This window comes from Canis lupus, chromosome 15, assembly GCF_048164855.1.
Source record: "Canis lupus baileyi chromosome 15, mCanLup2.hap1, whole genome shotgun sequence".
Lineage (NCBI taxonomy): Eukaryota > Metazoa > Chordata > Mammalia > Carnivora > Canidae > Canis > Canis lupus.
The window spans coordinates 34,694,404-34,722,359 of NC_132852.1; the positions used below are offsets into that span (position 1 = coordinate 34,694,404).

The window sequence follows — 27,956 nt, forward strand, 5'->3', positions numbered from 1 at the left end:
CATGACGTCTTCATTAGATAAACTGGATTCCTTTCCTCAGGAGACCCAATCTAGTTATCTAAGTAAAATGGCCATTTCATTTTTCTCTCAGGTCAATTTTACTATCTTTTATTTGACAGCCAGCTCAGTCTCTTGGGAAATTTGTGGGTGATTTGAGTAGTAACAGCAAGGACATCACGGTTATAACAACAGTGCCTTGTATTTCTCCGGCATCTTTCCCGCAGGCGCTTAAAGCCCTTTAAAGATCCTTCATCCATGCCCGTGACATCGCTTCAAGAGAGGGCCAAGGCAGAAATCATCATTAGGGTTTTACAAGGAAAAGACACCACTCTAAGGTCTCAAAGCAAATGATTTTAAGAGCAGAAATTCAGTTCTTGGCTCTGTTCACCAAATTATGCCTTCTTTAAACACAAACTGTAATATGTTGACAGACGCATATTTACAGAGAGACACAAGGATAAAAGAGAACTTACAACAGTGGCCAACACTGCAGCTGCCCCAAATAGCTAGCTAGCTCAGAAAGGAAATGCAAGCGGATCGCGCTCTTTTGTATTTAGCGTAATCCCGCAGAAGTGAGTCAGCTCTAGGGGCGGGGCAGGGTTCTAGCAGGGTCCGCGCTGAGGTCTGAGGAGCAGAGATCCTCGTGCAGAGCGCAGGGATCACCAGCAGGGGGCAGAGAAAGCACATTTCCAAGCAGCCAAAACGCAAACATTCAGAGAATTTTTCCCCCTTTTCCTGGGGGATGGGGTGGAGTTTGTACAGGAAGGACTACAGGAAGCCAAGATCTGCGATACTTCCAACACATGAAGTCTGGTCACAGATACAGATAGAATGGGGGTGTGTGTGTGAAGTGGGGGGTGGCTGTGGGAATCGTGACCAGAGTAAGCCGAGAAACATGAAGCTGAACGAATGTCAAACTGATGACAAGTTTTTAGGTGACAAGTTTTTCCTCACACAGAAGCACAGACAAAACCACACCCACGTAAAGGGCTAGACGGAACTCTGGATTTGAGTTTCCTCAGGCCCTTGGTCCCGTGATCCTTAGCTTTCCCCTTAAATCACTTTAGCTCTCCCCCCTCGGCTATTCCCAGGTAGGCCCCCAGCACCCCTCCTGACCCTCCAGCCCCACCCACACCCACCCGTCTTCTCTGAGGAAACACTCTGTGGTTGAGGGCCTGGGGCCTTGGCTCTGGGCCCAGTGCCTCCAGGGCACTGACAGGAGGTTCCTGCCCCCTACACAGACGTCCTTTCCCACCTTCCCAAAAAAGCATCAGAGTGGTAGGAGATTTGTCCTGGAGGTCTTGGTGTCAGGACCTAAGGGGAAGAGGTTAGGAGGGCACTGCAGGGAGCCAGGGCGCCCTCTGGACAGAAACGGCTCCAGGGGACCACCGGGCTTTTTCCTTCTCAGCTGACATCCTCTCCCTTGTCACACAGCCCATATAAAAATGAAGCAGCAGCAATTTTTATTGAGGGACCTAAACTGAAAATAGGTTTAGAACATAATTTAAAAAAATAAAACAGCAAAAGTAGCAAAAAATATATGACCTTTTTAAAAACATTTTCCTTTTTTTTTTCTTTTTTCTTTGTTTTTAATATATAGCAACTGATGCCTCCCAGCCACCAGGAGCATCTTACCCAAGGGGTAAATCTCTGGTAACGACCCTTTTAAAAAGACATGTAAATATATACTCAGATTTATACACTTTGTGTTTTCTTCATAGCTATGTACAATGCCCCCCATTTGGGGCTGGGCCCCAGGGCCACGACACTGCTCCCTGCCTCTGCCTCCCCACCCTCTGGTACCAGGTATTTGGTCAGCAAAGCAAATTAGTATCGGAATTAATAAGCCACTGGCACCATCTATCTGGAGCAGAGGTTGCCTTCAGCCGAGGCCCGTCAGCCGAGGCCTGGAAGCACTGGCCTCCCCTCGCTACTGCTTTGGCCCTGAGGACGAGGCCCCTTGCCATCAGAACTCAGGCTTACAGGTTACTGGAAGCAGACAAAACCAATGCAGGAAAGCTCAGCTCTCGCTTGAGTGCCTGCTTGGCTTGGCTCCCACTCCCTAGCCCTCTGGGCGGAGCCAGGTGGCGGGAGGGGTCTTGGTCCAACACGTGGGAGGGAACGAAGTGGCCATGAGCAAGTACCTGCCTCTCTGCTCTTCTCTCTCACAAGCAGGTTGAGAGGAGGAGGACGGAGAGGTGAACTCCATGGGGTGAAGGCCTCAGGTAGGTAGCTGGCTCCTGCCAGCAGGAAAGGGGCAGAGGGGAAGGCCGTGAGTCCCACAGGGAGGGAGGGGTGGGGGGTGAGGGTGACAGCTGATGAGGGGGTCTGGGCAGGAGGGACGGGGGTGCTAGTCAGCGTCGTTTGAGTCCGCCATTGGCAAGCTGGGCTGGGTGTCGGGGCAGACACGGCTCCTCAGGCAACGGCTCATGAGAGAAGACGGAATCCTCCCCCGAGGAGCAGGTGGAGCTTCGGGTGTCAGGGAAGCTTGGAGAGTATTGGTCCAGGGGCACTGACAGGTCCAGGTACTCCTGTGCAAGGAGAGATGACACAAGATCCGGCACCCTGCCCCCTGAGGCAGTGCTCACTCACAGGGCTGCACCTAACTGAAGGCCTAGGATAGGACAGCCTCACCTGGTTGGAGGTCAAGGCCACGATGCGATCCAGGTCTTCCACCAGCTGCTTGAAGGTAGGTCTCTGAGAGGGCACTGCATGCCAGCAATCCCGCATCATCATGTACCTGGGACAGGAGGACAGACACGGGCTCGTGCTGAGGAACGACTAGGAAGGGCTGCTTTCTCTAGCTAAGCCCCCTTCTGCCTCCACTCCTCCCCCAGGGCCTGGCTCGGGACCTCAGGGGTCTGCCCATGCTTACAGCTCATTGGTGCAGTTACTGGGCTTGTCCATTCGATGACCCTCCTTCAGCAGCTTGAAAAGCTCCTCCACAGGCACACCAGGATACGGGGAGCCTCCCAGAGTGAAGATTTCCCAAAGGAGCACCCCAAAAGACCAGCTGTGGATGAGCAGCACAGAGCCACTGGGTCTTATGGGCACAGAACTAGGCCAGCCTCGAATCCTTCCCATCTTTCCCTGAGCACACCCTCCCTCCCCTCCCTTCCCCTCCCCCAGAGCCAGTGCTGGAGAACACACTGCCCTTTCAGCCTCCACTGAGCCAACAAAGCACATGGACACATAACAATGTTTTGTTCTCCTCATGATGGAAGGAGACCCCCATATCAAGCCAGAGGGGACTGCAGGACTCTACTGTGCTGGAATTCTCTTTACCAAGGATCTCTGATCATTGCTGCTGCTGCTGCTTTTTTTTTTTTTTTTTTTTAAGATTTTATTTATTTATTCATGAGAGACACACACACAGAGAGAGGCAGAGACACAGGCAGAGGGAGAAATAGGCTCCCTATTGGGAGCCCGATGCAGGACTCAATCCCAGGACCCCGGGATCATGACCTGAGCCAAAGGCAGAGGCTCAACTACTGAGCCACCCAGGCACCCCTCATTGCTTCTTTCAAACTCACACGTCACTCTGGTGGGTGTAGATCCGGTCAAACAAGGCCTCAGGTGCCATCCACTTCACAGGCAGCCGGCCCTGCAAGTGGCATGAGGGAGGTGAGGGACTGTGCAATGTGGTACCAAGCAGGGGCACACATAGGACAGGACGTGGGGAGGAGAACGCGTGCTCAGTTCATCCCATCAAGCAAGGCACCTGAGCTGGGTCTCAGCCTGGGGATTGAAAGGGGAGAGTGCCTAATGGACAGAGTCCCAGGAGAAGGACCCGCGCCCAGGTCTGGCCTCAGCACTTACGTTGGTTGTCTTTTTATAGTAGTCGATGTGGTGAATGTCCCTTGCAAGGCCAAAGTCTGCGATCTTCATCACGTTGTCCTCCGTCACCAGCACATTCCTGGCAGCCAGGTCTCGGTGTATGCACTGTGGAGAGAGAAGGCTGTCCCTCTGTGCTGGTGCCCAGACTCTATCAGCCTCTGCCCCAGCACTGATGCTGCCACCCACCATCGGGCCTTCCCCCTGCCCACACCACTATCCCTCGACCTAGGTCGAGGCTAGGAGGTCCCTCGCTTCCACTTCAAAGCCAGCCATCCCAACACTTCCAGCTCCAGGCACCTCAATCACATTAGCAAACCCTCAGCCTGGGTCTCCTGTGCCGCTCCTCCCAACTCTAAGCTCTGGATCTGCACCCAGGGAGGCTGAACCCAGATGCTTCTGTCCAGTCTGTGCAATGTGTGCTCTTATACCCCAGTTCCCCAGCTGCAGTACATCCACAGTGGGCTGGGGCGCAGGCAAAGCGTCCGTTTACTGAGCACCAAAACCGTACTTGATGCCGTCACACACGATGTCATTGCACTCCATAACCAACCCACAACACAGGACTTGTCATTCTTTCTTCCTCTTAAAGATTTTTTTTTTTTTTTTTTATTTATTTATTTATTTATTTATTTATTTATTTATTTATTTATTATTTATTTATTTGAGAGAGAGAGAACTCAAGCATAAGCAGTGGGGAGGAGCAGAGGGAGAAAGACAAACAGGTTCCCCACTGAGCTCTGAGCCCAAAGAGGGGCTCGATCCCAGGACCCCGGGATCATGCCCCTGGGCTGAAGGCAGATGGTTAATTGAGCCACCCAGGAGCCCCTATTCTTTAGTTTAGAGATGTGTAAGTAGCTGCCTAGGCACAGACAGAAAGTGGCAATGCACAGATTAGAATCTTATCCAGTGTAAAAAAAACAAAACAAAACAAACAAACAAAAAACCTTAACCAGTTGGATCCGAAGGCCACAAGGCTACCTACACCAGCTATCCTGACTGATGTCCCTGAAAACCTAAGACAGCACAAGCAGGTGGTGCTACAGACGTCTATAGCCCAGATTCAAAGTCATACCTTGGAGGACAAGGAAGGCTCAATTCCCACCCCAACTTCACCCAAGGGAACCTTCAGGTACCATACCTTCTTTGAGGCGAGATATTCCATGCCTCGGGCCACCTGATAGGCGCAGGATACCAGGTCCTTGGAGGAGAGCTGCTCCTCTGGGTTGTGGCTGGGATTGTAACAGTACTCCAGCCCAGGAGGCCTCCGGGCCTGCAGGTACTCCCGTAAGTTGCCTTTGGAAGCATACTCCACGATGACATACAAGGGACCTGGGAGTGTGAGGAAAGAAGGGCCATCAGGGCGGGTGGGCAGGTGCCCCGGGCCAGCCTTACCCTGAGGAAGCCCCACCCCCAACCATACACCACGTGTTTGTTCCCCAATCCTAACCACCTTTAGGGAGCCTGGGTAGTTCATCCCCAGAAAGCCAAGGAAATGATTCTTCCCAGAATACTCCAGGAAATTCCCAAGAAAAGCTCGGGGGGGAGAGGGGGGGCGGGCAGGAGGAAGAACCCTAATTTAGATCACACGTGGTTCTCCCCCCCTACATTGTATGAATCTATGTACTTGTATTCTCCGATGGGCGTCCATGGGCATCAGCTCAGACGCTAACTACTGCTAAACTGGCCTCTCCTCTTACCTTCCTTCTTCCTTCCCTAAGCGTAGCTGAGATGCCTGGTCACTGCTTATCACACTGCCCCGGCAGGCACTGCTATCTGAGTGGGAGGCCCAGGTTCTCAGCTGAGACTGTAGGCCAGCCCGGGTGGGAGAGCAGGCCTTGCTTGGTGCCTACCGTCCTGCGTGCACGCCCCCAGCAGGTTGATGATGTTCTTGTGCTTTCCGATCATCTTCATCATCTCCATTTCTGAGATCAGGTCTGACAGGTCTTTCTCTGTAGCATCCGCTTTACACACAAACCAGAACACAAGACTCATTTACTTGGAAGGGAGGCCAAGGAGGGAAGCAAAGGGGGAGGGGATGGCATGTATGCTGGAGAAGGCCCTGTTCTCCCGGACTTGCTTCTCTCCTCCCCATTTCACACCCAAATCGACAGTCCCTTCCCCCTTATGTGAGCTACTGGCAATAGGTGCTCATGTGCAGGGTGGAGGACAGGATGAGAAAAAGCAGCTAACGATGGGATCTGGAATAAACACCTGACTGCACCACAGCCCAGATTGATGCCAAGGGACAAAGTGAGATGGGTAAGAATGCCCTTCCCAGGCAAGGCTAAGCCAGCCATGTAGCGGGTGTGGACAGTGCCAGGGCACCGGAGAGAATGTTCTACATGGCCCAAGGCCCAGAGTTTGCTTGGGAAAGGAAGGGATCGTTTTTGCAAGGGAGAAACATCACTTACACTTCAACATCTTCACGGCCACTTTGGTCACACGGTTGGGTTTGTCCTTGTCCAGCCCAATGGCTTCTGCCAATACCACCTGCCCAAAGCAGCCCTCTCCCAGGGGTTTGCCTAAAACCAGCCTTTTGGGGAAAAAAAAGGTGGTGTGAGTTGGGGCTGATACAGTTTCAACCTTAAGAGGACATCCCATCTCCACCCCTCCATATTCTATCCAATTGAGAGCAGAAAGCATCAATTGTTATTTCTGAATGCATCTGGTAACACCTTCGGGGGGTGGGAGGACAGACTTCCTCAGAGGCTGACAAAGTATCACCTGTCTCGAGGCAGTTCCCAGCGAGGGTCTTCGGGAAGCTCATATTCAGAGACCCCAGCCAGCATGGGTGTTCCACTTGAGGAGAGACGTGAGGGCCGAACCAGCAGAACCCCAGAGTTCATGGATGCACTAGAATCGGCCGACACCTGCAGGGAAGTGTGGGGTCACCCTTCTAACGAGGATGGGGTTGGGGGTTGAGCAGCAGCAGAGTCCTGCCATTCCTAGTCAGGGCTTTCCACCAATGGCAGAGGTATGCATCTGTTATCTGATGTTCTCTCTCCAGTACAGAGTGGCAGGAAGACCACAAGAAGTCTGAAGACCTAAGTTCTAAAGCTGACTTATTTTTGCCATCAGCTAGCTTTTCACTTACCTTTAACACAAGCAGACCAAATCTTGCTCTTCCAGACCGACATATAACCTATCATCGCAATCACAACTCTATCCTTGTTTCCATTCTTTGTGAAAACTCTGCCTCAGATTATGGATCCCCCCACCCCCTTTTATTTAAGATTGTATTTATTTGGGAGAGCGAGCAAATGAGAGCACCAGCAGGGGGGCAGAGGGAGAAGCAGTACTCCTCGCTGAGCAGGGAGCCTGACATGGGGCTTGATCCCAGGACTCTGGGATCATGACCTGAAGTGAAGGCAGAGGTTTAACTTACTGAACCACCCAGGCGCCCTGGATTATGGATTCCTAACTCCCAAAGCACCCTCCAGAATTAGCACAGCTCTGAATGAATGTCCCCTCCTTTCACACGCCTTCACCCTCTGTTCCATTTCCTTGGATGAGAGGAGGGTGGCATCCTGAAGAGGGAGAGGCCTCCTGGCACCTGACTCAGGTCCTCTTCTCCATCTTTGTACCTCTAACTGGCCCTCGAGGACTGTTCAAAAGTACAGGATGAGTTGCACATCAGGCCTGTCTAGGGCCTTCTCCTGATCCATGTGCCAGGTGAATAGGGGGCCTGCAGTTGGGGTACGATGGGCAGACTGAATTCATGGGCAAGCATAGCTTGGAACCCACCTTGGGAGCACTTAGGACATTCCACCGCCCCTGGCCCAGAAGCTAGAAAGCCAAGCTGGTTGGGCACAGAGGAGAGGACAGGGCATTCAATGGTCCTGGAGGAGCCCTGGGGGCCCAGGGAGAGAAGGTGGTGCAGAGTGTGCAGACCCCCTATCTACTTTCTGTTACCTGTCTGCGCAGAGGGATGCTCTTGGCCAGCTTGTGCACAGCCATTTGGCTGTGGAAGTCGCTCTTTTTGGTGCCACTCTTCATCTTGTAGATGATGACAGAGCCCACCATGCAGGAGATGAGGAAGGCCCCTGTGCAGTAGATGATGATCTCCAGGTATAGGGGCGAGGTCATCGCTGCTGGCCTCTCTTCCAGGGCTGAGTCAGTGTGGACAGGGTGTTAGCAGGCTCTGGGGGCCCAGCTTTATAAGAAAAACCACCCCCATCTCCTGTCCTCTGAGAATTTTCAGGGCAGACAGGAACCAAGTTAGGTCCCAGCTGGGACCGAGCTCTGGCACCAAACCTTTGAGTCTTCCTGATCCTGACTCAAATCCACCAAGAGGAATGGACTAGAACTATACCACTACCTGGGGTCCATGCTCACTCATTCAGGAGCCCACCTTGCTCAGGCGGAGGGCTCCTTACTCAGGAGCCCTCCCAGCTGGCCTACTGGGATCCATGGGTATCAGGTACCCATCAGGGCTTGCTCAGTCTCCTCATGGAAACCTGGGCCTTCTCCACAGAGTCCCAGCACTGAGTGTATTCACCTATCACATGGGACAGATGACCCACTTATGAGTCCTTGGTCCTTGACAGCCCGTGAGCACCCCTGAGGGCCAGACTGGCACCGTGCTCATTTCCACATGCTGCAGCGCCTGGCATATTGTGACACATAACGAAGACAAGGAGGAGAGGGAGGGAACCCAGTCTGCATCCTGATGATATCTCACTTCCTGCCTATGCCATGTGGGTCGGGTCAGACATGTAAATATTTGCACCTAGCTACGCCACAGGCAAAACTAACTTCATTTCCAATCATGTCTGGACTGCTTGAGATGAGAACATAAAGCTCCGTTGCACTTGAGAATTCTACTCAGGCCCTTACTCCTAAAACTGATTAAGGAAATTGGGGGAGGAGGCATTGTCTTATCCTTGTCCTCCACCTTCCATTTGGAATCTAGCCTGGTTCCACAGAAGCCCATCCAACTCAATCTACCCATCCCTTGCTCATGAGAAGCTGGGAGGCTTCCCAAAGGCTCCATCCCCACCAGTGTGAATGCCCCTCTTCCTTGCATGGCTTTCTCCCAAAGACACCAGCCAGCCAGCCAGCCAGCCAGCCAGGGGACCACACCCCACCCCCCTGCCGAGAGAGGTGCAAGGTGTGGCCCAAGATGGAACCCAACGCAGTCCCCAGCCTGACAAGGAGACAGCAGAGCTAATAACAAGAGGAAGTGTTTCTGTTTTTCTCTCTCTCTGGTGGGGACACATGAAGACAACCACGTGGGAGCACACACAGGACAAAGACAGTGACAGGGTAAAAACAGAACGCTTCTCTGCCTCAAGCAGGGTTGTTCTCAGATCCCGTGGGTCAGGCAGGGCAGAGGAAGAGAGAGGAAGAGGTCAGTGTATCAGCAGCAATAGGAGGAGCACAGCGCCCAGACCCATTGCAGGACGCTCACAAGCAATGATGAACAACCCACCACCTCAGCAGGCTGCAGGCTCCTTCCTTCCTGACCCAACTCATAGACCTTCACTCTTAGGAGCCAGAGATGATAAATGGGCACCACTGAGTCCCATGTGGCCTCCCAAGCCAGGCCTTACTTGAATAAGACACCAGCTCACTCTTCTGGGTGAATCTCTCTTCTGAGATCAGAGGATGGGCTAGCACTGTTCCTTACAAGCAAAAAGTGCCCTCTCTACAGAACATGTCCAGCCTCTCAAGATCTCTGGGACCCACAAAAAAGGATCAGACAAGTTAGGGAAGGCTGCTGGACCCAAGGAGGGAAGGAGCCTGCCCTGCAGGAGAGCCCGGCTGCAGGTTAACCCCAGATTCCATGCATGCATCGCATGGGCTAAGGGGGAGATCCAGATGCAGGTACATAGGGGATAGGCCTCCGTGCTCCTGCAGAATGAGGACAGCTCCCGCGAGAGCTGAGAGGATTCGACACTCAAGCTCAGACAAATTGCCAGGGCCACCCACAGGCCCCTGGAGCCCATTGCTCTACCTGTCCTGGCTCTGTGTTTCCCCCGGCCCCACGATGCATGCTCCCCCCGTGCCCATGGCGAGGGCAGGACATCGAGAGGAGAAGTGCAGTGTATACCTTCCAAAACGGTCAACCATGCAGAGTGATGGGAGAGTCCGATAGAGTTACCCGCCAAGCACGTATACTCCCCCGCGTCCTCAAAGGAGACATTCCTTAAGTGAAGCACTTCCATCTCTTTGTCGGTGGTATTAACTCCGGCAGTCTAGAAGAGACAACGGAAGCAAAATGGACAAGCACGGGACGTGAGACCTCTAAAAGACACGGAGGGACGGAGGGAGGAAGAGAAGGGGGAGAAACCGGAGGAAGAAATGCTCCCCAGCGTCTCCTTTGCAACAAGGAACACACAAAAACCACCAGGCAGTGAGACCTGTTAGAGGAAAGACAGTGAGACCCTGAGGGGGGGCTCTGCAGACCTGAGACGCTGCTGGCTGGTTACGACCCTTCACCAGATGCTGGCAGCCCCGGGCCCGTCCAAGCATGCGGGCGGGCGGCGGGCAGCATGGAGAAATGGGGCCCGGCGGCGGGGGGCTGTTTGGTTTCAGGTAGACGAAGTCAGAGGGCACACACAGAAGGGGTGGAAGGGTGTTGTGGACACGCGTACACGCACAAACATGCACACATGTGTGCACACGGCCTGCTGGGTTTGCCAGGGGACTCTTGGCCCCTTCTCCTCTCCTGCCATTCAAACCTCGGCCTGCAGTGTCACAGTGTCATTCAGCACGCAGCCAGATGGTCCCCACGAGTACACACACAGCCAAGGGGCACACACAAGGGAGGCACAGAGGGAGCAGACACCAACAAGGTACCAAACCAAAGCAGCCTCCCAGGCCGGGTATTTTTCCATGGCTCTGGGCTCTAGAAAATACAGCAGAGTAACAGGGAGAGGTGGGTGCTGGCTTCCCCATCTGCCCCAGCAGCGTGGGGCTTGAATCGAACTCCCAGCACAGGGCCCCGTCCAGCTCCCCATTACCTTTTGCCACAGGTCTGGTGACAGTGAGCCACGCAGACTGGTTAGCTTCACCAATATAATTGGAAACCTTACACACATACTCCCCGCTCTGGGCCTCTGTCACATTGAATAAGGTCAGCACCTCCGCATCCGAGCTATTAATCCCCGAATGCTAGAATAAACCAACGACAAGCCAGTCAGGGGGGCAAATGCTCACACGTGGCCATGCTTTGCTCCCACGCGATGTGAAGGCAGGCCCAGGGCGCTAAGGCAAGGGAAACACCTGTGAGATCTGTCATCTTTCCCTTTTTACTAGGATCAAACAAGTGGCCTTCAAAGGCCCAAAGTGATCTGATCGAAAAATGAATGTAACAGGAAAATCGCGGCTCCCAGTTGAACGCTGTGTCAGACCCCCTCCTCTGGGTCCAGGGCCAGGATTTTGAAGGGAGCCGGTGGCAAGGGCCCAGGCCATGGCCTCATTTTCTACACAGCAGTTTCAGCACCACAGTGAAGAGAAGGGATGGCCAGTAAAACCCCGGGACAGCCAAGCAGGGGGGTGGGGGGGTGGGGGGTGGCCTAACTTTGGCCAGGAGTTAAACACGTTCCCAGCCTCTGCTGACTTCTTATTGCAAGGTCCCTGGGGAATTAGGCAATTACCTTCCCTGGATTAGTGAGGCATTCAGGGGACAAGGGAAGTCTAGGAGTGAGAGGAAAAAGGAAGAAGAGGCCATTACTCCTGACGCTGTTTAGGATTTACCTGCAGCATCTGCTTTTCCAACTCTACCTAAAGAGTCGTGCCCTTATCATTCATCCACTTGTCTGCCAGAAAGGACATGACTGGGGAAAATAGGGCAGAATCTGGGAAACATTTGCTGGAAAGGCTTTGGAACCGGGCGATGGAAAGTCATGAGTCCAAATGCCTTCCCCGAGTAGCTGGCCCCAAAGCCTGAACAAAGTCCCCCTCAAAGCTCTTTAGAAACTGGCAATGCCCACCCCACGCCCAGCCCTCTGTTTCCACTGCACTCCCACTCTGTGGCCTGTCACTGGCTCTGGGGAATGTGGTTAGGTCCCTATTTCAAATGAACAGGTGTCTGAAGGGTAAGGGATGTGTCCCAGTTGCTGGCACTGAGCCTGACCACAGCTAGTTGGGCCCAGGGAGGTTCAGGTCTCCTTCCCAGCACCCAGCCCATGGAGACAGGTGCCAAGATTACCTTCAAGATCTGGACATAAGGCAGGTTGTCGGGACCAATCTTACTCCCATTCACCTCGATGTGCTTGAGCCACTGGATATGCGGCTGTGGGTCACTGTACACCTTACACATGAACTCCACATTGCTGCCCAGGGCCACTGTCTTGTTGGCAGGCAGCCCCGCCTGCAGGATGGGCCGGTGAGGGGACCGCTCTGTGTAGGAAGAGAGAGGAGAGGCTTGTCAGGCCCTGTCATCACCTGCTCCAGGCTGGGATGCTGACAGAGGGCATACCAAAGACCACCAAAGAGAAGAGTGCTCCCCCCTCAGCTTTTCCAGTGGGCAGAGCATTTCCAGTCTCTGCTGAGCCCTGGCCCCTCGACCCTGAGCGGAGGGGAAAAGGTCCCAAGCTCTGAGGGACTTCCTCCGCAAGGCAATGCATCCATTTTCATGGGCACCAGAAGTCTCTCCTACCTTAATGGAGACCCCTATAACCTCAGTCACACCCCCCAGACCTCCCTAACTAAAATCACAGAGTCATTGCCTTAGTCCGCTCTTCTGCAGAGTAGAAAGAACAGTGCTGGCTTTGCAGAGCCCATGAGAACTGCAGGGGTGTAATGTGCCCAGCAGGCTGCTGGCATCCAGAGAGCAGTAGCCACCAGGATGCTGTATGTGATGCCCTCTCCAGTCACCCCTTGCAGGAGACTGGCACAGCACCTTTCACATTTCATGAGTCCTAATAGCGTCCAATCCTCTTAACTAAATGCACAAAACAGACACGAGACCTGCTTCAGGTGACAGTCCCATTAAATGCCCCTGCCAGCCTGACTCGACCCCTAAGGAAACCTGGATCCTGTGGCTGTTTTCTTTGCTCTAAGTCCTGCTCTCTTTGCTCTAAGCTCCTTTAACCCTGTTGCACTGCCTTCTCACCCACGACATCGAGCTGGTAGGTGTGGTTAATGCTGCCATATTCGTTCTCCACAATGCAGGTGTAGTTGCCCTTATCAGAAGGCACCACGGAGTCCATTATGATGCTCCAGGTGGCGTAACGGACCTGAGGGGAAACATGCCAGAGAGCTCCAATGAGGGTCTGAAGTTAAATGGAAGCCAGAGCCATGCAGAAGCATGGGTGCCCTGTGGCACTCACCCTCCAATCCCAGCCCAGAGCACATGGCCTGCATGGCACGGGAGCCAGGACTGGGCAGAGACTGCCACCCTGGTCCATGTTCACTGCAAGAACGCATCAGGCAGACTGGCAGATGGGGATAAAGCACTCTGGAGGTCTGCCTGCCACAGCGAGGGCCATCTGCGATCTGACCTATGTGACTCCTCCATTCTCCCAAATACACCGGGGCTTCTCCCTATTTGCGTGTTCACATCCTGAGTTGCAAAAGCTCCCTGGGAAGACTTCAGCTCTGTCTACCCCTGACCTCTTCTTTTAAAAACCATTTCCTCTGGCCCAACCCTGGGTCAGAATGGCTCTCACTGTCCCTCTGTGCCCCTGTTGATGTACAGATCATGGCCAGCCTTTTTTTTTTTTTTTTTAAGATTTTATTTATTTATTGATGAGAGACACAGAGAGAGAGAGAGGCACAGACATAGGCAGAGGGAGAAGCAGTCTCCATGTGCAGGGAGCTCGATGTGGGACTCGATCCGGAGACTCCAGGATCACAGCCTGAGCCAAAGGCAAGACACTCAACCACTGAGCCACCCAGGCCTGCTTTTTATGACAAGGTTCAACGATGCCTGCCATCCTATTAGACTGGAAGTTCTTTGTGGGAAAGAACACTGCTTTGTACCACTCATGGCAGTGCCTTGCATACAGCAAGTGTTTGATCAGTTAATTTATAATGTTTCCCTATTTTTCCTGATCTCTGCTTTTCTTTTCTTTCTAAAGATTTTATTCTTTTAAGCAAGCTCTACACCCAACCTGGGGCTTGAACTCAGAGCCCTGTGACCACAGAGTTGCACGCTCTACCAGCTGAGCCAGCCATGTGCCCTGATCTCTGCTTTCCTTATACCAGATTAATGGGAAAAGAGCAGCTAGGTGAGATGGGATAGCAGAATGATCAGAGTTTAAAGAAAGGATTAGGATGAAGAAGTTCTTGCTAGAAACACAGATGGGCAAAGGACGCAGACAATTCACATGGCCGGAAACAGAAGTTGCTTATTAACATGAAAATTTGAAACCTGTTAGTAAGTAGAACAATGAACAAGAGAAGAGTGAGTTACTTCTGTCATCTATGAGAGTTGTTGGCTCAGGTATGGTGAGCTTGTCATCCTCATACTCGAGCCATGGGAAGATGAATTAATTTTCTTTTTGGGAAAGGAACTGTTACCACAATAAAATTAAAAAAATAAAATCACACCCCAGCTCATTACATCATCCTCCATCAAAGCAAGTATCACAAAAAATATTACATCTTCCTGATGTACTTGGAACTCTACTGCCCAGTACGCTTTCTGGGAAGACGTGTTCAAGAAATGTTCATGTGGCCAGCCCGGTGGCTCAGCGGTTTAGCACTGCCTTCAGCCTAGGGCCTGATCCTGGAGACCCAGGCTCCCTGTGTGGAGCCTGCTTCTTCCTTTGCTGGTGTCTCTGCCTCTCTCTGTGTCTCTCATGAATTAATAAATAAAATCTTAAAAAAAAAAGGTTCATGTAATAAAAAAATAAATGAATGAGTAAAATTACCTACTTACCAGGAGAGAGAAAGGTAACGGGAACTATGTATTAAGGGCCTAAAAAAAGGGGCGCCTGGGTGGCTCTGTTGATTAAGCATCTGCCTTCAGCTCAGGTCATAATCCTGGGGTCCTGGGATGGAGCTGAGCGTGGGGCTCAGAGGGCAGTGTGCTCCTCTCTCTCCCTCTCCCCTCCCCCACCATGCATGTTCTCACTCGTTCTGCTCTCTCTCTGAAATAAAGGAAAAATCTTTAAAAAGGGGAAGGTGCTTTAAAAAATGCTTATGCTTTGGTCTAGTAACTTCGCTTCAAGCCACCTGTCCTGGGAGAAGAACATTTAAAATCACCAGCATAGATTTGTGTTCAAAGATATTCGCCACAGGGACGCGTGGGTGGCTTAGCGGTTGGGTGCCTGCCTTCAGCTCAGGTCATGATTCTGGGATCCGGGATCGAGTCCCACATCGGGCTCCCTGTGAGGAGCCTGCTTCTCCCTATGCCTGTGTCTCTGCCCACCCCCCGCCCTCAGTCTGTGTCTCTCATGAATAAATAAATAAATCTTAAAAAAAAAAAAAAAGATATTTGCCACAATAGTATTAGTAATAGTCAAAAACCAGAAAATGGCAAATATCACAAAACAGGTCATTAAACGAAACATTTTAATAATGAAATACTATATAGTCATGAAAAATTATCTCAAGCACATGGCAAAAGACTCATGTTATGTTAACAAGTGATAAATTATATACATTAATGTGATTACATAAGAACCACATACACAGAAAAAAAGACTCTTTTTCTTAAGAGAGAATGTATGAACATGTGAGGTGGGAGGGCAGAGGGAGAAAGAGAGAATTGTTAAGCAGGCTCCATGCCCAGTGCAGAGCCCAACGAGGGGCCTGATCTCACGACCTGAGCAGAAAGAGCTAGACGCTCAACTGACAGCCACCCAGGTGCTCCAAGACTGAAAAGACCTGAATATTTTATTTGCAGTTTTTTTGTATTTGAAATTTTTCTAAAGCACACTGCGTTTTTTAATTTTATTTTTTTTAAAGATTTTATTTATTTAATCATGAGAGACACAAAGAGAAAGGCAGAGACACAGGCAGAGGGAGAAGCAGGCTCCTCGTAGGGACCCCAACATAGGACTCCATCCCAAGACCCCAGGATCACAACCTGAGCCAAAGGCAGATGCTCAACCCCTGAGCCAGCCAGGCGTCTCTAAAGCGCATTGCTTTTATAGTTAGAAAGTATTACTTCAAACAATTAACAACATATAATAAGGAATTTCTAAGTAGCTTCTCCCCTTCCTCTTATACTCACTTTCACATACATACACACACACATACCTTATAGCCTCCAATCCTGTGGTCAGGTTTGAATTCTTTGCCATTTTTCAACCAGCGCAGCGTGGGGTTGGGAGTCCCACTGGAAGGGCATTTGAACTTCACGGTCTTGGCAGCCGGCACCGCGTGCAATTTCTTTTCCATCTTTTCTGGGGATGTCCAGTACGGAGCCACGGCTGCCCAGGGAAAGCCAAGAGAGACAGGCAGGGAACCAGTAAGGCTCAGGAGCAGGGGCCAGGCCAGGACCTGGAGGTGCCCCGCCTCCCTGCCCCACACCTGTGAACAATGCCTGCTCTACTCAGGGCACCCCAGCGATCCCACGGCTAAGCATCATGACCTCATGTGCCCTCTCCTCCCTGTCTCCAAACAATCATCTGAGCCTCACCCTTCCCACTCACACCCAACACCAGGCCCCCAAGGGCAGTAAGGTAGGAAACAGTGTCTCACGCATACGGTTTGGTTTGGTGTTATCTGTCTCTTTCTCCTCTGAAGAGGAGTCATCATCATCATCGTCGTCCTCTGAGGAGGGGAGAGCATCTATGGGAAGGAGAAGGGGGCAATGAGATCCCTTCCGGGGCAGTGGGCTTCCTATTCCTAGATTGCCATCGACACCCACAGTCAGCCGTAAGCATAAGGCCAGTCCTGTTACAGATGAATGCAGATGCTCATCCCCATACTGGACCCCCCCGTCCCCTTCTGCCCTTAGTGACAGTCTCTCTGTGGGACTGAAATGGTTTATTTAAGAACTGCATACTCTGTGCCTGTCCCCTGCCTTCCCCATCCCAATGCAGTGCCCCTTTTGGTCCAGAAGCCTTGATATTGGCCAGTCCCATCAGGGACAGCAGGTCCTCTCAACTTTAATTCCACCTTGCATTCAGAGGTTCTCTCAAGTCAGCACCACCCAGATGCGCTGGGTCTCAGGACTAGCAGCCAGGGTATCTGTGTATCCTTCTTCAGAAACCCAGACACAGAGCTAGGCACAGTATGGCCAGAAACTATTTCTAAAGCCACAGGCTGAACAATTTATAGTGGGAATTTTTCTACCATGCCTCTGCTAAGGTTTGGGAGCTGCCCCTCACAACCAGAGCAGATAGGGAGCCCGCAAGTGCCAACACTTCTCTGCAAGTATCCACCCCTTTTTAAAAGGTCTGACATACACGTGGCCACCGAAACAGCGTTCATGCCAGATCTTTCTCCAGTCCTTCCTAGTGCTTTTGGGAGTCTAGAGGGAAATAAAGGACGCAAGCCTGTCAACTGAGGGGCAGGTTCTAAATGATGCCTGAAGGAAAGGAGAGGAGAGGGCCAGCCCTCACCTCACCCTAGGATGTAAAGAAAATTTCAGCTCTTCTTTCACCCTAGAGTTGTGCAGACGTCGTGTTCTAAAAGTGGCAGATTCCCAAAGTCACCCAGAGCTCTGGGGTTCCCTGGCTGTCCTTAATACAGCTCTAGAAGCTGGAGGACAGATGTTTTCCATGAAGCCTGGGAGTATGGCGGTGCCCTCGGATCCTTTCCCATCAGAGGAGGGACCTACCTCACCACCTATTCTGGGGCTCTAACCCCTAAGCACAGTACCAAGTCCAAATGGCAAGGGAATGACAGAATGGAAGCTGGCTGAGTCCCAGGAAGCACCTGGAGATCTGGGCAAGCTATGGTGGAAAAATCAGTGTCTTACGGACCCAAGTATATCAGCAGTCCCTTCTGAGGCAGATCCTGGAAGCCTAGATCTCCGACCTGAGACCTGCACCACCTGGCCACCCCTCCGAGAGCTAAGCCACGCGGCGGGCAGGGAGCGATGTTAGTGGGCAGCAGTTTCTGAAGCAGAGTGGGGGCAGATCGTGGAAGGGGAGGAGGTTCGCCTCCCCCCGAAACCAGCAGAGAGGGTTGGAGGGGTGGATCCAGGGAGAGGGCCAGGGCAGGCTTTGCTACCAACCTGAGACATTGACGGAGAAGTAGGTGGTGTCACTGCCCGAGGGACTGCTGGTCACACAAGCGTAGAGGCCGGAGTCAGCAGGCACGGAATCCCGCACCTCCACCTCCTCCCCCGTGATGCGGGTACGGTTGCTCTCCACCAGCTGCACCCCGTCCCGCAGCCAGTTGATGCTCTGCACATCGTCCCGCAGCCGACAGCGAAGCTGCAGCAGGTCACCAGGGTGGACCAGGAAGGACTCCACTTCCACAGGGGCTCCCCAGGACTGGGCTGCAGCCACCCAGAGGGGCCGGGAAGAGGAACCAAGGGATGAGACAGGAAGAGGGGGGAAAGGAAACAGGGAGAGACACAAAGGGAATTATGCTAGCTGGCCGCACTGAGCTGCAATGCCCCAGGGGCTACAGAGCCAGGAGGCAGGGAGCTAGAATAGGTGTCAGTGGGAAACTGCTAGCTACCTGGAACCCTACTTCTTCTTCCCTACTCCACTCCCCCAAAGGTCAAAAGAAGAAAGAGGCAAAGCCAGGAAGCAGCCACAGCAGCATTAAGCATTTCATTTCTCTCCATCCAAGGCGGGACCGGGAGGAGAAGGCCAGCCCTCCCCAAGGGCTTTTTTCTATCCAGATGGTCCCTCCCCCCACACTTGTTTCTTTGCCAAAAATGGCCACTTCCCAGAAGAACACCCCATTTCCTTTGGGCCAGGCCAGCCTCAGTGCTTTTGCTAGTAACAGCTGAGCAAACCTTAGTCCCTCAAAAATCCAGCAGCCCCTACCTAAGTCAAGAGAACAGGGGCTCTGGGGTCAAGTGATTCAGCCGGGAGGTGTCTGGTGCCTCGGTGAGTCAGATGTATAAGATGCATATGTGCGAGAGTCGGCCCAAGCAGAGGTCAGCTCAGGGGAACCTCTGGCTAACAGGTGTCAGGCCAGAGGATTTGGAGCTTTTGACCCTATTAGGAGCAGAGGCCTGCAGCTGCCACCAAGCCCACACTTGCTCTGGCTACAGTAGCCCTTGCACACAAAGCTCCTTTCTCCTCATCCCACTGCAGGGCTCCTCGCCTCAAGCTCCCGTTCCCCTCTCCCAATGTGCAATCACACACACATGCATTCCTCTTCACCTCTCTATCCCTGGTTTCGGGTGCTCCATGGCTCACAGGTCTGATGCCACCTGTTCACCCACCCATCCCCTTCCTGATCAGCAACCAGGCACTCGCACTAACAAAGAAGGCCCGGAGCCAGGCACACCCAGAGTCCACTGTCCCAGACTGTTACCTGCTTCCCTGCTCCTGAGTACCTGCAAGCACAGGGGAATGGAGTTTCTATTTCCATTCGGGACATTCCCATGTGTGCCTCCCAGCATCCTCTGCCAGATGTCATCCATCCCCCACCCTCCTCCCTCCCCGCAAAGGTGTGCTTGTTTCAGCTCACATCACTGCCCTGGGAGCCTCAGGGAGACATGCTCTCTGATGTCTCCACCTCCCCACCTGCCACCCTTCAGGTACTGTGTCCTGCTGGCTCTCAGCTACCCTCCACTTCTCTGCCTGGCTCGGGATTCGGCCTCAAAGCCTCTTCCCACTCCCAGGCTAGGTCAGATGCCCTCCCATGGCACCTGCCACACTGAAGGAAAGTCCCTCTTCTTGACTGAGTTCTGAGAGTGGGGATGGGTCATTTTTGCTCTTAAACCCCCAGCACCCTGTATGGTGCTTGGCACACAAGAGTTACCCAATAAACACCTACTGAATAAGGCAAAAAGGACATATGCACTGTTTCCTCATGGTCTTCCTTTTTAAACTTTCTTTTCTCCTTTTCCACTCTCATTGGAACCAACTTTGCAAATGATGCAGGTTGCTGCTGGAAACCTTACGAAGAAGGAAGGAATGAGGCCTTGGGCAACAGGACAAACAGCTGTTTGCCTCAGAGGGGCCAAAGGCTGTAGGCTCCAACCCTTTTCACTCCAGGGCTGTCTTACATACGGGTCAACATGAGTCATCCAAAGTGGGAGTGCTGCTTCAAAAGGGTCTGGAAGCCACTACGCTAACAGTCATTTATATTTTTGTGAATTGGGTCAAGAGGAACACCACAAAGGTGAGCAGACCACATAAGTGATTAAAAATAAGCTTTTGTGGGTCTTAAAAAAATGGTTATTCTTTCCACTTTTAATGGTTTGTGGTTTTGCTAAAAGAAGGGAGAAGAAAAGCAGTTCAGATTTGACCCTTAAGGAAAAGGAACACTCCTACTGATCAAATAAATCTCCATTCCCTCCAATGACCTCACTGGTTAAATATTTTGCAGTTCCTGATCTGTATGAGCCATTGGTCAAACAGTAAACTCGGTAAATTCAAATTCTTAGCCTCTGGCATCACAGCCTATTTTGACAGGGACAAAGAGGTAGTGAGGAGAACACAGGCATTTCCCCAAGAGAAAGTAGCCAAGGGACGCTGGCCCCGCAGAGCCTAGCTCTGGCTGATGCTGGTGTGGATCCCTAATATTCCGCTCCCCCCACCTTGCAGGAGGATGTGCAAACACAACTCTTCTGCGGGATGTATAAAAGCCTGAAGGACCAGCTTGCTTTCCCCTGCCACTGGAGTTCAAATTTACTTTGATGCTCCAAGCCTTGGGGCGCACCTGCTCCTGAGCAAGACACTGCCCCCCATGTGTAGGATAAAATCTGCTTGACATTCAAGGTTCCTTGAAATCTTCCCCATGGAGACACATAGCCTTCTCTCTACCTTTCCCTTCAAGGCTGGCTGTTCTCCAGACCAAGTGCATTCTTTTCTCATAACAAAACTTCACTTCTGCTCAAGATTGTCAGAGTTGTGATGCTCTATTCTCCCCCACGTCCCGCGCTGGTGACAATGCCCAAAGTGCACCATCAAAGCTGGCCAAGAAGCTTGATGTCAATGTCGGCTCCAGTGTTCCTACCCTAACTACCTGTAACAGTTACTGTATGAACCACACAAACTCACACTCAATTACATGCCATCTTGTATTGTTTCTTTTAAAAACATCTTTATTGAGATATATTCACACACCATAAAATTCATCCACTTAGAGTGTATCAGTGTTTTGTTTTGTTTTTTTAGTATATTCACAGACTTATGCAATCATCACCACAATCTAACTTTACAACATTTTTTATCACCCTCACAAGAAACCCCATACCCAGAGGCAGTGACATGCCATCCCTTTCCCTTCCCCATGTCTGGACAGCCACTGCTGCTCTGTCTATACATTTGTTGATACTGGATTATTTCATCAGTGGAATCATATGCTATACAATTTTGCATGCACCTTCTTTCATTTAACATAATGCTTGAGGTTTTTCCATGCTGTGGTATGGCTCAGTACTTCATTTCTTTTATTTTTACTTTTTAAAAAAGATTTTATTTATTTATCCATGACAGAGAGTGAGAGGCAGAGACATAGGGAGAGGGAGAAGCTGGATGTGGGACTCAATCTCAGGGCCCCAGGATCACACCCTAAGCCAAAGGCATATGTTCAACCACTGAGCCACCCAGGTGTCCCTACTTCATTCCTTTTAATGGACAAATAATATTCCATTGTATGGATATACCATATTTTATGTACCCATTCATTGGCTGATGGACACCTGGGTATCCCAAGTACCCATGTCTTCCTCTTCTAAGAAGCAGCAAGCATCTCAGAGCAGAACTGCCTGTTTCAATTTTTTCCACAGTGCCTAACCATGTCAGGAACAGAAAACACCCAATGTGTCTTGAACTGAATTTAGCATCTGGGAAAGGCTAATTTTTAGAGAAACCAAATATCAACCCACAGCCCTTGGGTCATGGTAGACTTTTTTTTTCATGGCTAATAGTGCTCTTGGATATATGTCAATGTTTCTACTTACAAAGCAGGGACAATGCCACTTTCTTCTAGGAGGTGATGTGAAGGTAAGCAAGCACTTGCTGGTTTCCTGGGCCCTGCCTGTCTACATCGTTGTCCTGAAAAGCAGTCCTGGCCCGGAGGGAGTACAACGTATGGAGGCTGATGCCAAGTCCATCACTGCTCACAGGCAGCCTATAATAATTCAGTCACTACCCTCCATTCTCCTTTGGTCTTTCTAGTGTTCCCCATTTATGTCCCCCCTGGGAAAGGCCCCTGTATGTGTGGCTCCAGGTCCTCTGAGCTGGCCTCTCTCTGGTCAAGACCAATGGGCCAGGGCTATACCTGTTGTTAGGCATCAGGCAGACACCTTCCTTGGGCTGACCATAAAGGATGAAAAAAAGCCAGTTTATTGTGTGGCCATTTGAAACCACAGTTCTTCCAATCTTAGAGAACCTGATTAATTGGAATGGAGATGCTGTAGGAAAAGTGGCAAACCAGAACACTCGCTTTTTTGTGTGTGTCTTGTTTCCTGACAGATGAGGTGGGAAATGGAGACTGAGGACATTTGGTATCTGGATTCTGTGATGACCCTACCCCAGGCTGAAAGCATTTGGCCGTTGAGCTAGATTACAACATTGGCTCTTACAAGCTTGAGGCGCAATGTGTTCAAGGTGTGTTGTGTTCTGATGCACAGGGTTGCTGTTCTCATCACTGGAAGCAGGAAGGTTAAGGTTAGGAAGGATTAGGGCTTGACTTGAAGATCCCTAGAGATGAAGGCCGCCAACACCTTGGACAACTCTCCAGAAAACAGAGGTAAACCAAGGTTCCTGCTTGGGTACGTGAATCTGAGACTGAGGAGGCCTCTGGTCCCGAGGCAGGTTCCTGGGACAGGGCAGGTGGCTGGTAAAGGCTGTGTAGTAGGCTGGATCCAGGGACCCCTATTAGTGAGAGTGAAAAGGATCCACACATCAATCACCAATCCTCTCTTGTTTCTCTAACAGAGCCTCTTTATCCCCCAGGGAAAGCCAGGAGCAGATCAAGCACCCACACTTTTTAGTCATCCTCAGGGAAGCAGCTAGAAAGGGGGGGGGGGTGTTTCCCAGGCTGCTCTCAAGTCCAGGAACATGATCAATATGAATGGAGTCTCTCTTCCCTTCCTATACACCTCCAATACCAGCGCTTTGTAATCCCCAACAAGCCGATCAGAAGTAGCACTTGGCTTATGGCGGGACTGGCCAGAAATCTCCCACTGTCCTCTACCAGGATCAGATCCAAATGCTGGATTCTGTATCTCTGAGGCTTCTGCCAGCCATGGGACATGGTGCAGGGCAGGGGAATGGAGCCTGTGGGGAGGCCCAAATCCACATGAGCCTTGTCATTCTTATGAGAAATGAGACCCTCGTTCCCAAAAATCCAAGGAGAAGATAAGAAGCTTTCTTCAAAATAGCTACCATTGGGTACTTCTGTGTGTCCTGGTCCATGCAAGGAGAAGAAATGGATTAAACGAAGGAGCAGGAGACCTGTGCCATGCTCTAACCTGGGTCATGGGGTTTATATAACACCTTGACCTATATGAAGCACTTTGTAGTGTAACACAAGACAAATGGAGAACAGGACAACCCAGTACAATCCAACACAGGCTCTGAACTTACAGAACTTTAATACAGCAGTGTTGAGTTGACAGCAAAAGTTGGACGTAATGGTAGCAAAAGAGGAAGAAGCAATTAGGAATTTAGATGGGGAGTGTTAACTTTGGGGGGAGCAGAAAAGGATGGGTTGCTTACAAGCAGGGTTGTACCTGGGGATGAGGAAGTGTGGGAAGGGAGGCTAGAGGATGTCCTGCTTGGGACTGGAGGTTCATGGTAGAAGACAGCAAAAAATACTGATTTCAGCCTGTGAGGTACAGGAATAGATAGAACAGAACCACTCAAGAAGTTCCAGGGGGTACAATTTCTCTGCAGGCTATGCAAGCAGACCTTTCATCCCACATGGACAAATACACTTAAAATTTATTTTGAAATGCCACTTCTCTAGCCATGGTCCCGTAGCAGCCAACTTGGTTTGGAAGTTACCATCCCCAAACCCCACAAACTTAACCCAAACCCAGAGAAGAGTCCCAATATATGTGCATAGCACTTTGCAATTTACTACATGCTTTCCCCCAGAGTATTTGGGATCCTACACAAAGCTGAAGATGGCAGTTCTAATACTGGCCAATATTTACAGCATGGTTCCCATATCCCATATACTGTGAAAGCTTCTAACAGACTATCATTCAGTCCCTTAGGAGGTAGATATTAACTGTTATTATCTCTACCCTATGGATGTGGAAGCTTCCTATGTGCCAAGCCAAGGTCTCATTTAATCCACACCACAATCCTGTGAAGTTTGTACTATTATTATCCTCATTTTACAAAGGGGACTCTGATGCACAAAGAAGTCCAGTATTTGTCCAAGACGGCCCACCGGGTCAGTAACGGGCCAAGTTGGGATTCCAAAGCAGGTGGCCTGGCTCTCCAGAGTCCACACACATCCAGAGCCCAGGTTTACTTTGAAACATAGCTTCTACCTTCACTTTGCCTTTGTAATCCTTGACTTCCAAAAAATGACTGATACGCTTTCCGTTAGGCCCCCTGATCCTGGGCAGAAGCACCCATGTCTCCCACCTCCATGCATGAGATTGGAAGTTGGTTGCTTTGACCTTACCCTCTCTTCTCATTCCCTCAACCTTGCAACCTCTACCTTATACTCTAGGGCTTTTTAATTTATAAATGTACTTGCCCATCCTTGCTCACCTACCCTTGAAAGCTAAGCAGGTATGATTGTGGCAGGTGAAGAAATGGGTGGGGTGGGTGGGGTGGGGGGATGCAGGGCGACACTATATGATAGTGGTAGACTCTGGGACTAAGAATAATGCCCTATTTTAGTATTGGCATTTGAGACCTCCAAAAGCATGTTTATTCATGTTCATTGCCACTGAAATACAAATAAATGAAGATTGAGGAATTTCTCTCAAAGTCACAAAACAGGAGTCAGCATTAGGTTTAGATGCTGGGTCTGCCAGGGCCTGGGCCCCTCCACAGGGTCTCACTTTTCACTCAGCACTCAGGAGAGTGACAGGTGACCCACTTGAAGCACTTCATGTGGCTTTGGCCACAGGTAGACAGCACAACCCTTCCCTCCCTGTGTCCCTGACTCTAGTCTGGATCAGACACCTGACACCTTCTCTCAGCCCCAAGACCCTCACCTCTGAATACATAGTTCACAGCTGAGCTGATGACCTCCAACGACCCCTGCCTGACTGGCTGAGAAGATTAAGAACATCAAGCAAAGGGGCTCGCCCTTCCCTTGGGAGGGCTCTCTGGATCACAAATCTGAATGTCCCAGCCCTCAAGCCCTGACCTCTCTGCACTGGCACTCTGCATTCCATGCCCTCACCCTCCTGAGGACCTCGGTTTATTTCCTCCTCTGCCTCCAGAATCTGGAGCCCCTCAACCACACCGCCCAACCTCAGCTGTCCAGTCTCCTGGCCTCTTAGGCCAAGCCAACACCTACACTGCTCCTCTTACTTTGCTTTCTCCTAAAATGCCTCCTTCCTCTGCTCTCTCCATCACTTCCAGACATGAAAACTCATTCTTGTGAGACATGTCCAATCCTATTCTTAATGTGCCTCCCCAAGACATACAGATTTTCATGACTTTATTTGCACTTATTCATGTCACTTGGCTGTGGGTACGTCCATAAATATGCATCTTCTCTACCCTCTGTGGTCAGGAGTGCTGTCAGCTACATCCTCTCCTCCAAAGGATAACGGGCCCCCAACAAAGCCCGGACCTGTGGTCTCGGGTCTGGATTTCTGTCATCCCTACGAAATCCTTTTGATTTTGGATTTCTGGGTTAAGAAAATGAGGGGAGAACGGCCATTCTCTTCAGTACCGTGGGGGGAATTGGTGGTCCGGGAATGTTTACAGTCTTGGCACAAACTCCCCAGAGATAAATGAGAGGGCAATTGTGGGTGGGGGAGGAACTCAGGGTGGCTTTGAAGGCAACTTAAAAGGAGCACAGAACAGCACGGCAGGGCTCCGGGAGCCTTCTGCAGAGGTTTTTTATTACGTTATTTTGGCTTTGAAATGGAACTGAAAACTTACTTTAGCCTGGCAGCGCCTGGGCCTGAGTGGGGATCTCACCAAAATCCCAGGGAACCACTCTCCTCCCACAAGGGTTGGGGTGAAGAGGGAGCCCTAAAAATGTGGGACTCATTGAACTCACAGCATTCCCAACATCCAGGGAGAGCTACGGAAATGGGGGGCACAGGCATGTGTGAGAAGGGATACAGAACACCGAATCAATTAGCAGGGTCCGACACCCCAATCCAGCAGCATTCACACCAGTCCCCAGACTCAGGGGATTTGGAGTGTAGGGCTGTGGGTGTTTTTTTTTTTTTAATAGAAGAAGGGAAAGAAGTAAGAGGGAACATTTTGCATGCAAATGGGCCACTGCCAGAAGAACCCATTAAAATGTAAAAACTCCACATTCAGTCTGACAAAACGGTGCAAACTGCTGTGTTTGCTGGAGGGGCAGCAATACAGCTCCCCACAAAGGGGCCGGGGAACAATGGCGGGCTGAATGGCCTCTGTCAGCAGGTCCCCGCGCGCGTTGCCATGGGGACCCCACCGGGGCTTACTAAAGGTATTTCCTGAGGAGAAAGGCAGGCACACAGGCCCAGGCAGCCCGGCTAATCCTGACAGGAAGCCATCGCCATTCAGCAGCCCAGGGGCTGGGGGCCGGAGTTTTGTTTTGTTTTTATTAAAAAAAGATTTCAGGCTTTTGTGTGTCTTACCTCGTCACTGTAATTTAGTGCCGAGCCGCCTGCACCGGCTAAAGCCTCGGCCAGGAACCTGCGCCTGCCCCGAGACCACCCCCCCCCCCCAAAACCCAGCTTCCCAGTAGCTAGGCTGGGGGAGGCCCAGGCACACAGAGCCCCACTCGGGAGACCCAAGTTAAAAGCACTCTGGGCCCAGTGAGGTCTATGCAAAAAACTTTTCTTTTTTTAAAGATTTTATATATTCATTTATGAGACACAGAGAAAGACAGAGACACAGGCAGAGGGAGAAGCAGGCTCCCTGGAGGGAGCCCAATATGAGACTGGAGCCCAGGCCCCAGGATCACGACCTGAGCTGAAGGCAGACACTCAACCACTGAGCCAGCCAGGCCTCCCAATGAAAACTGTCAAATAGATGTTGCGAGGCTAACAGTGTCACGAAGGAGTCCAGGGTTGGAGCTTGTGTGCAGGGTTCTATCTGATGCCTCCTTGTACCTGTGTTTTTTTCCCTCCTGGGGAAGGTGCCCCCCCCCCCAAGCACCAGCCTCCCCCCTCATCCCTCCTCGAGTGCTCCACTGTTGAGGAAAAGGACTGTAATTAAGTGATTAACAAAGAATGAGCCCAAGAGTTGTTTTAAAAGAAATTTCCCTTCTTCCTCTCTCCCAGCTAAAGCTCTCAGGCCAAGTGTTTACTGACATGCTACTGATGGAGCCGAGGAGAAATCTCTTCCTAGACCCATTTCCCCAAGCGATTCTCAGTACGCTCTGCTTCTCTCCCGCCTACCTCACCAGGAAGAGCAAGCTGCTCTGGGAAGAGGAAAATTCACTTAAGACACGCAGGAAGCAGAGAGCCCACTCACCCAAGAGCAAAGGGAGATGCCCTGCATCCATGGGGAAAGGCGGCCTAAGCTTGCAGTTCCTAGAAGTTTGTGTCACCGTTTCACATTTGGCACCAGAGGAATCCAGCCTTGGCAGATTCAGGGAAGAAAGCCAACAACACAGCTGGCGGTGGAGACAGAAACTTCTGTATGACAACTGCCCCCCTAGGACACAGTTTAGGGTAAATTAACATTTCCTGAGCAAACTTGTATGTGGAAGGAGCCATCCCCCATGAAGATGGTCAGATGACGGTGGCTCTGTTTATTCGTTAAACAAATTCGAACCCCGGTCCATGTGTTTGCAAAAGCTCAAGCTCTTGCAACCTGACCTCCCAAAAGAGATTCTGAACCTTGCATTTTGACAGAATCATAGAGGAAAATGGATCATTTCGGAGGTATCAGTACTATACCCAGTTAAGTCCCCTGGACACCTGGGAAGCTTCTAAAGCCATGTTAGATGGGTCCTATTTCAGGAAGAGGAGCTAAAGAGACTCTGCT

The 27,956-nt window shown here is 51.1% G+C and overlaps 1 protein-coding gene across 12 annotated transcripts in view; it reads right to left on the bottom strand.

Annotated features, from left to right (window-relative positions):
* Nucleotides 1–338: 338 nt before the first annotated feature.
* The window catches only part of FGFR1 (fibroblast growth factor receptor 1), a 50,886-nt gene continuing 23,268 nt past the window's right edge, over nt 339–27,956 (bottom strand). For 4 of the 12 annotated variants that reach the window (XM_072776479.1, XM_072776481.1, XM_072776480.1 and 1 more), the window contains exons 3-18: nt 17,921–18,187; nt 16,438–16,527; nt 15,994–16,166; nt 12,899–13,022; nt 11,993–12,183; nt 9,890–10,034; nt 7,743–7,946; nt 6,562–6,706; nt 6,249–6,370; nt 5,688–5,798; nt 4,976–5,166; nt 3,820–3,942; nt 3,534–3,604; nt 2,876–3,013; nt 2,635–2,740; nt 339–2,531 (exon numbers count right to left, since the gene is read on the bottom strand). In XM_072776479.1, coding sequence (XP_072632580.1) covers nt 2,355–2,531; nt 2,635–2,740; nt 2,876–3,013; nt 3,534–3,604; nt 3,820–3,942; nt 4,976–5,166; nt 5,688–5,798; nt 6,249–6,370; nt 6,562–6,706; nt 7,743–7,946; nt 9,890–10,034; nt 11,993–12,183; nt 12,899–13,022; nt 15,994–16,166; nt 16,438–16,527; nt 17,921–18,187 — 2,378 coding nt within the window. In that variant the 3' untranslated portion in view covers nt 339–2,354. Of the gene's footprint in view, nt 2,532–2,634; nt 2,741–2,875; nt 3,014–3,533; nt 3,605–3,819; nt 3,943–4,975; nt 5,167–5,687; nt 5,799–6,248; nt 6,371–6,561; nt 6,708–7,742; nt 7,947–9,889; nt 10,035–11,992; nt 12,184–12,898; nt 13,023–15,993; nt 16,167–16,437; nt 16,528–17,920; nt 18,188–27,956 lie in introns of all 12 variants that reach the window. The other 8 variants (XM_072776488.1, XM_072776489.1, XM_072776490.1 and 5 more) reach the window with 6 other exon arrangements.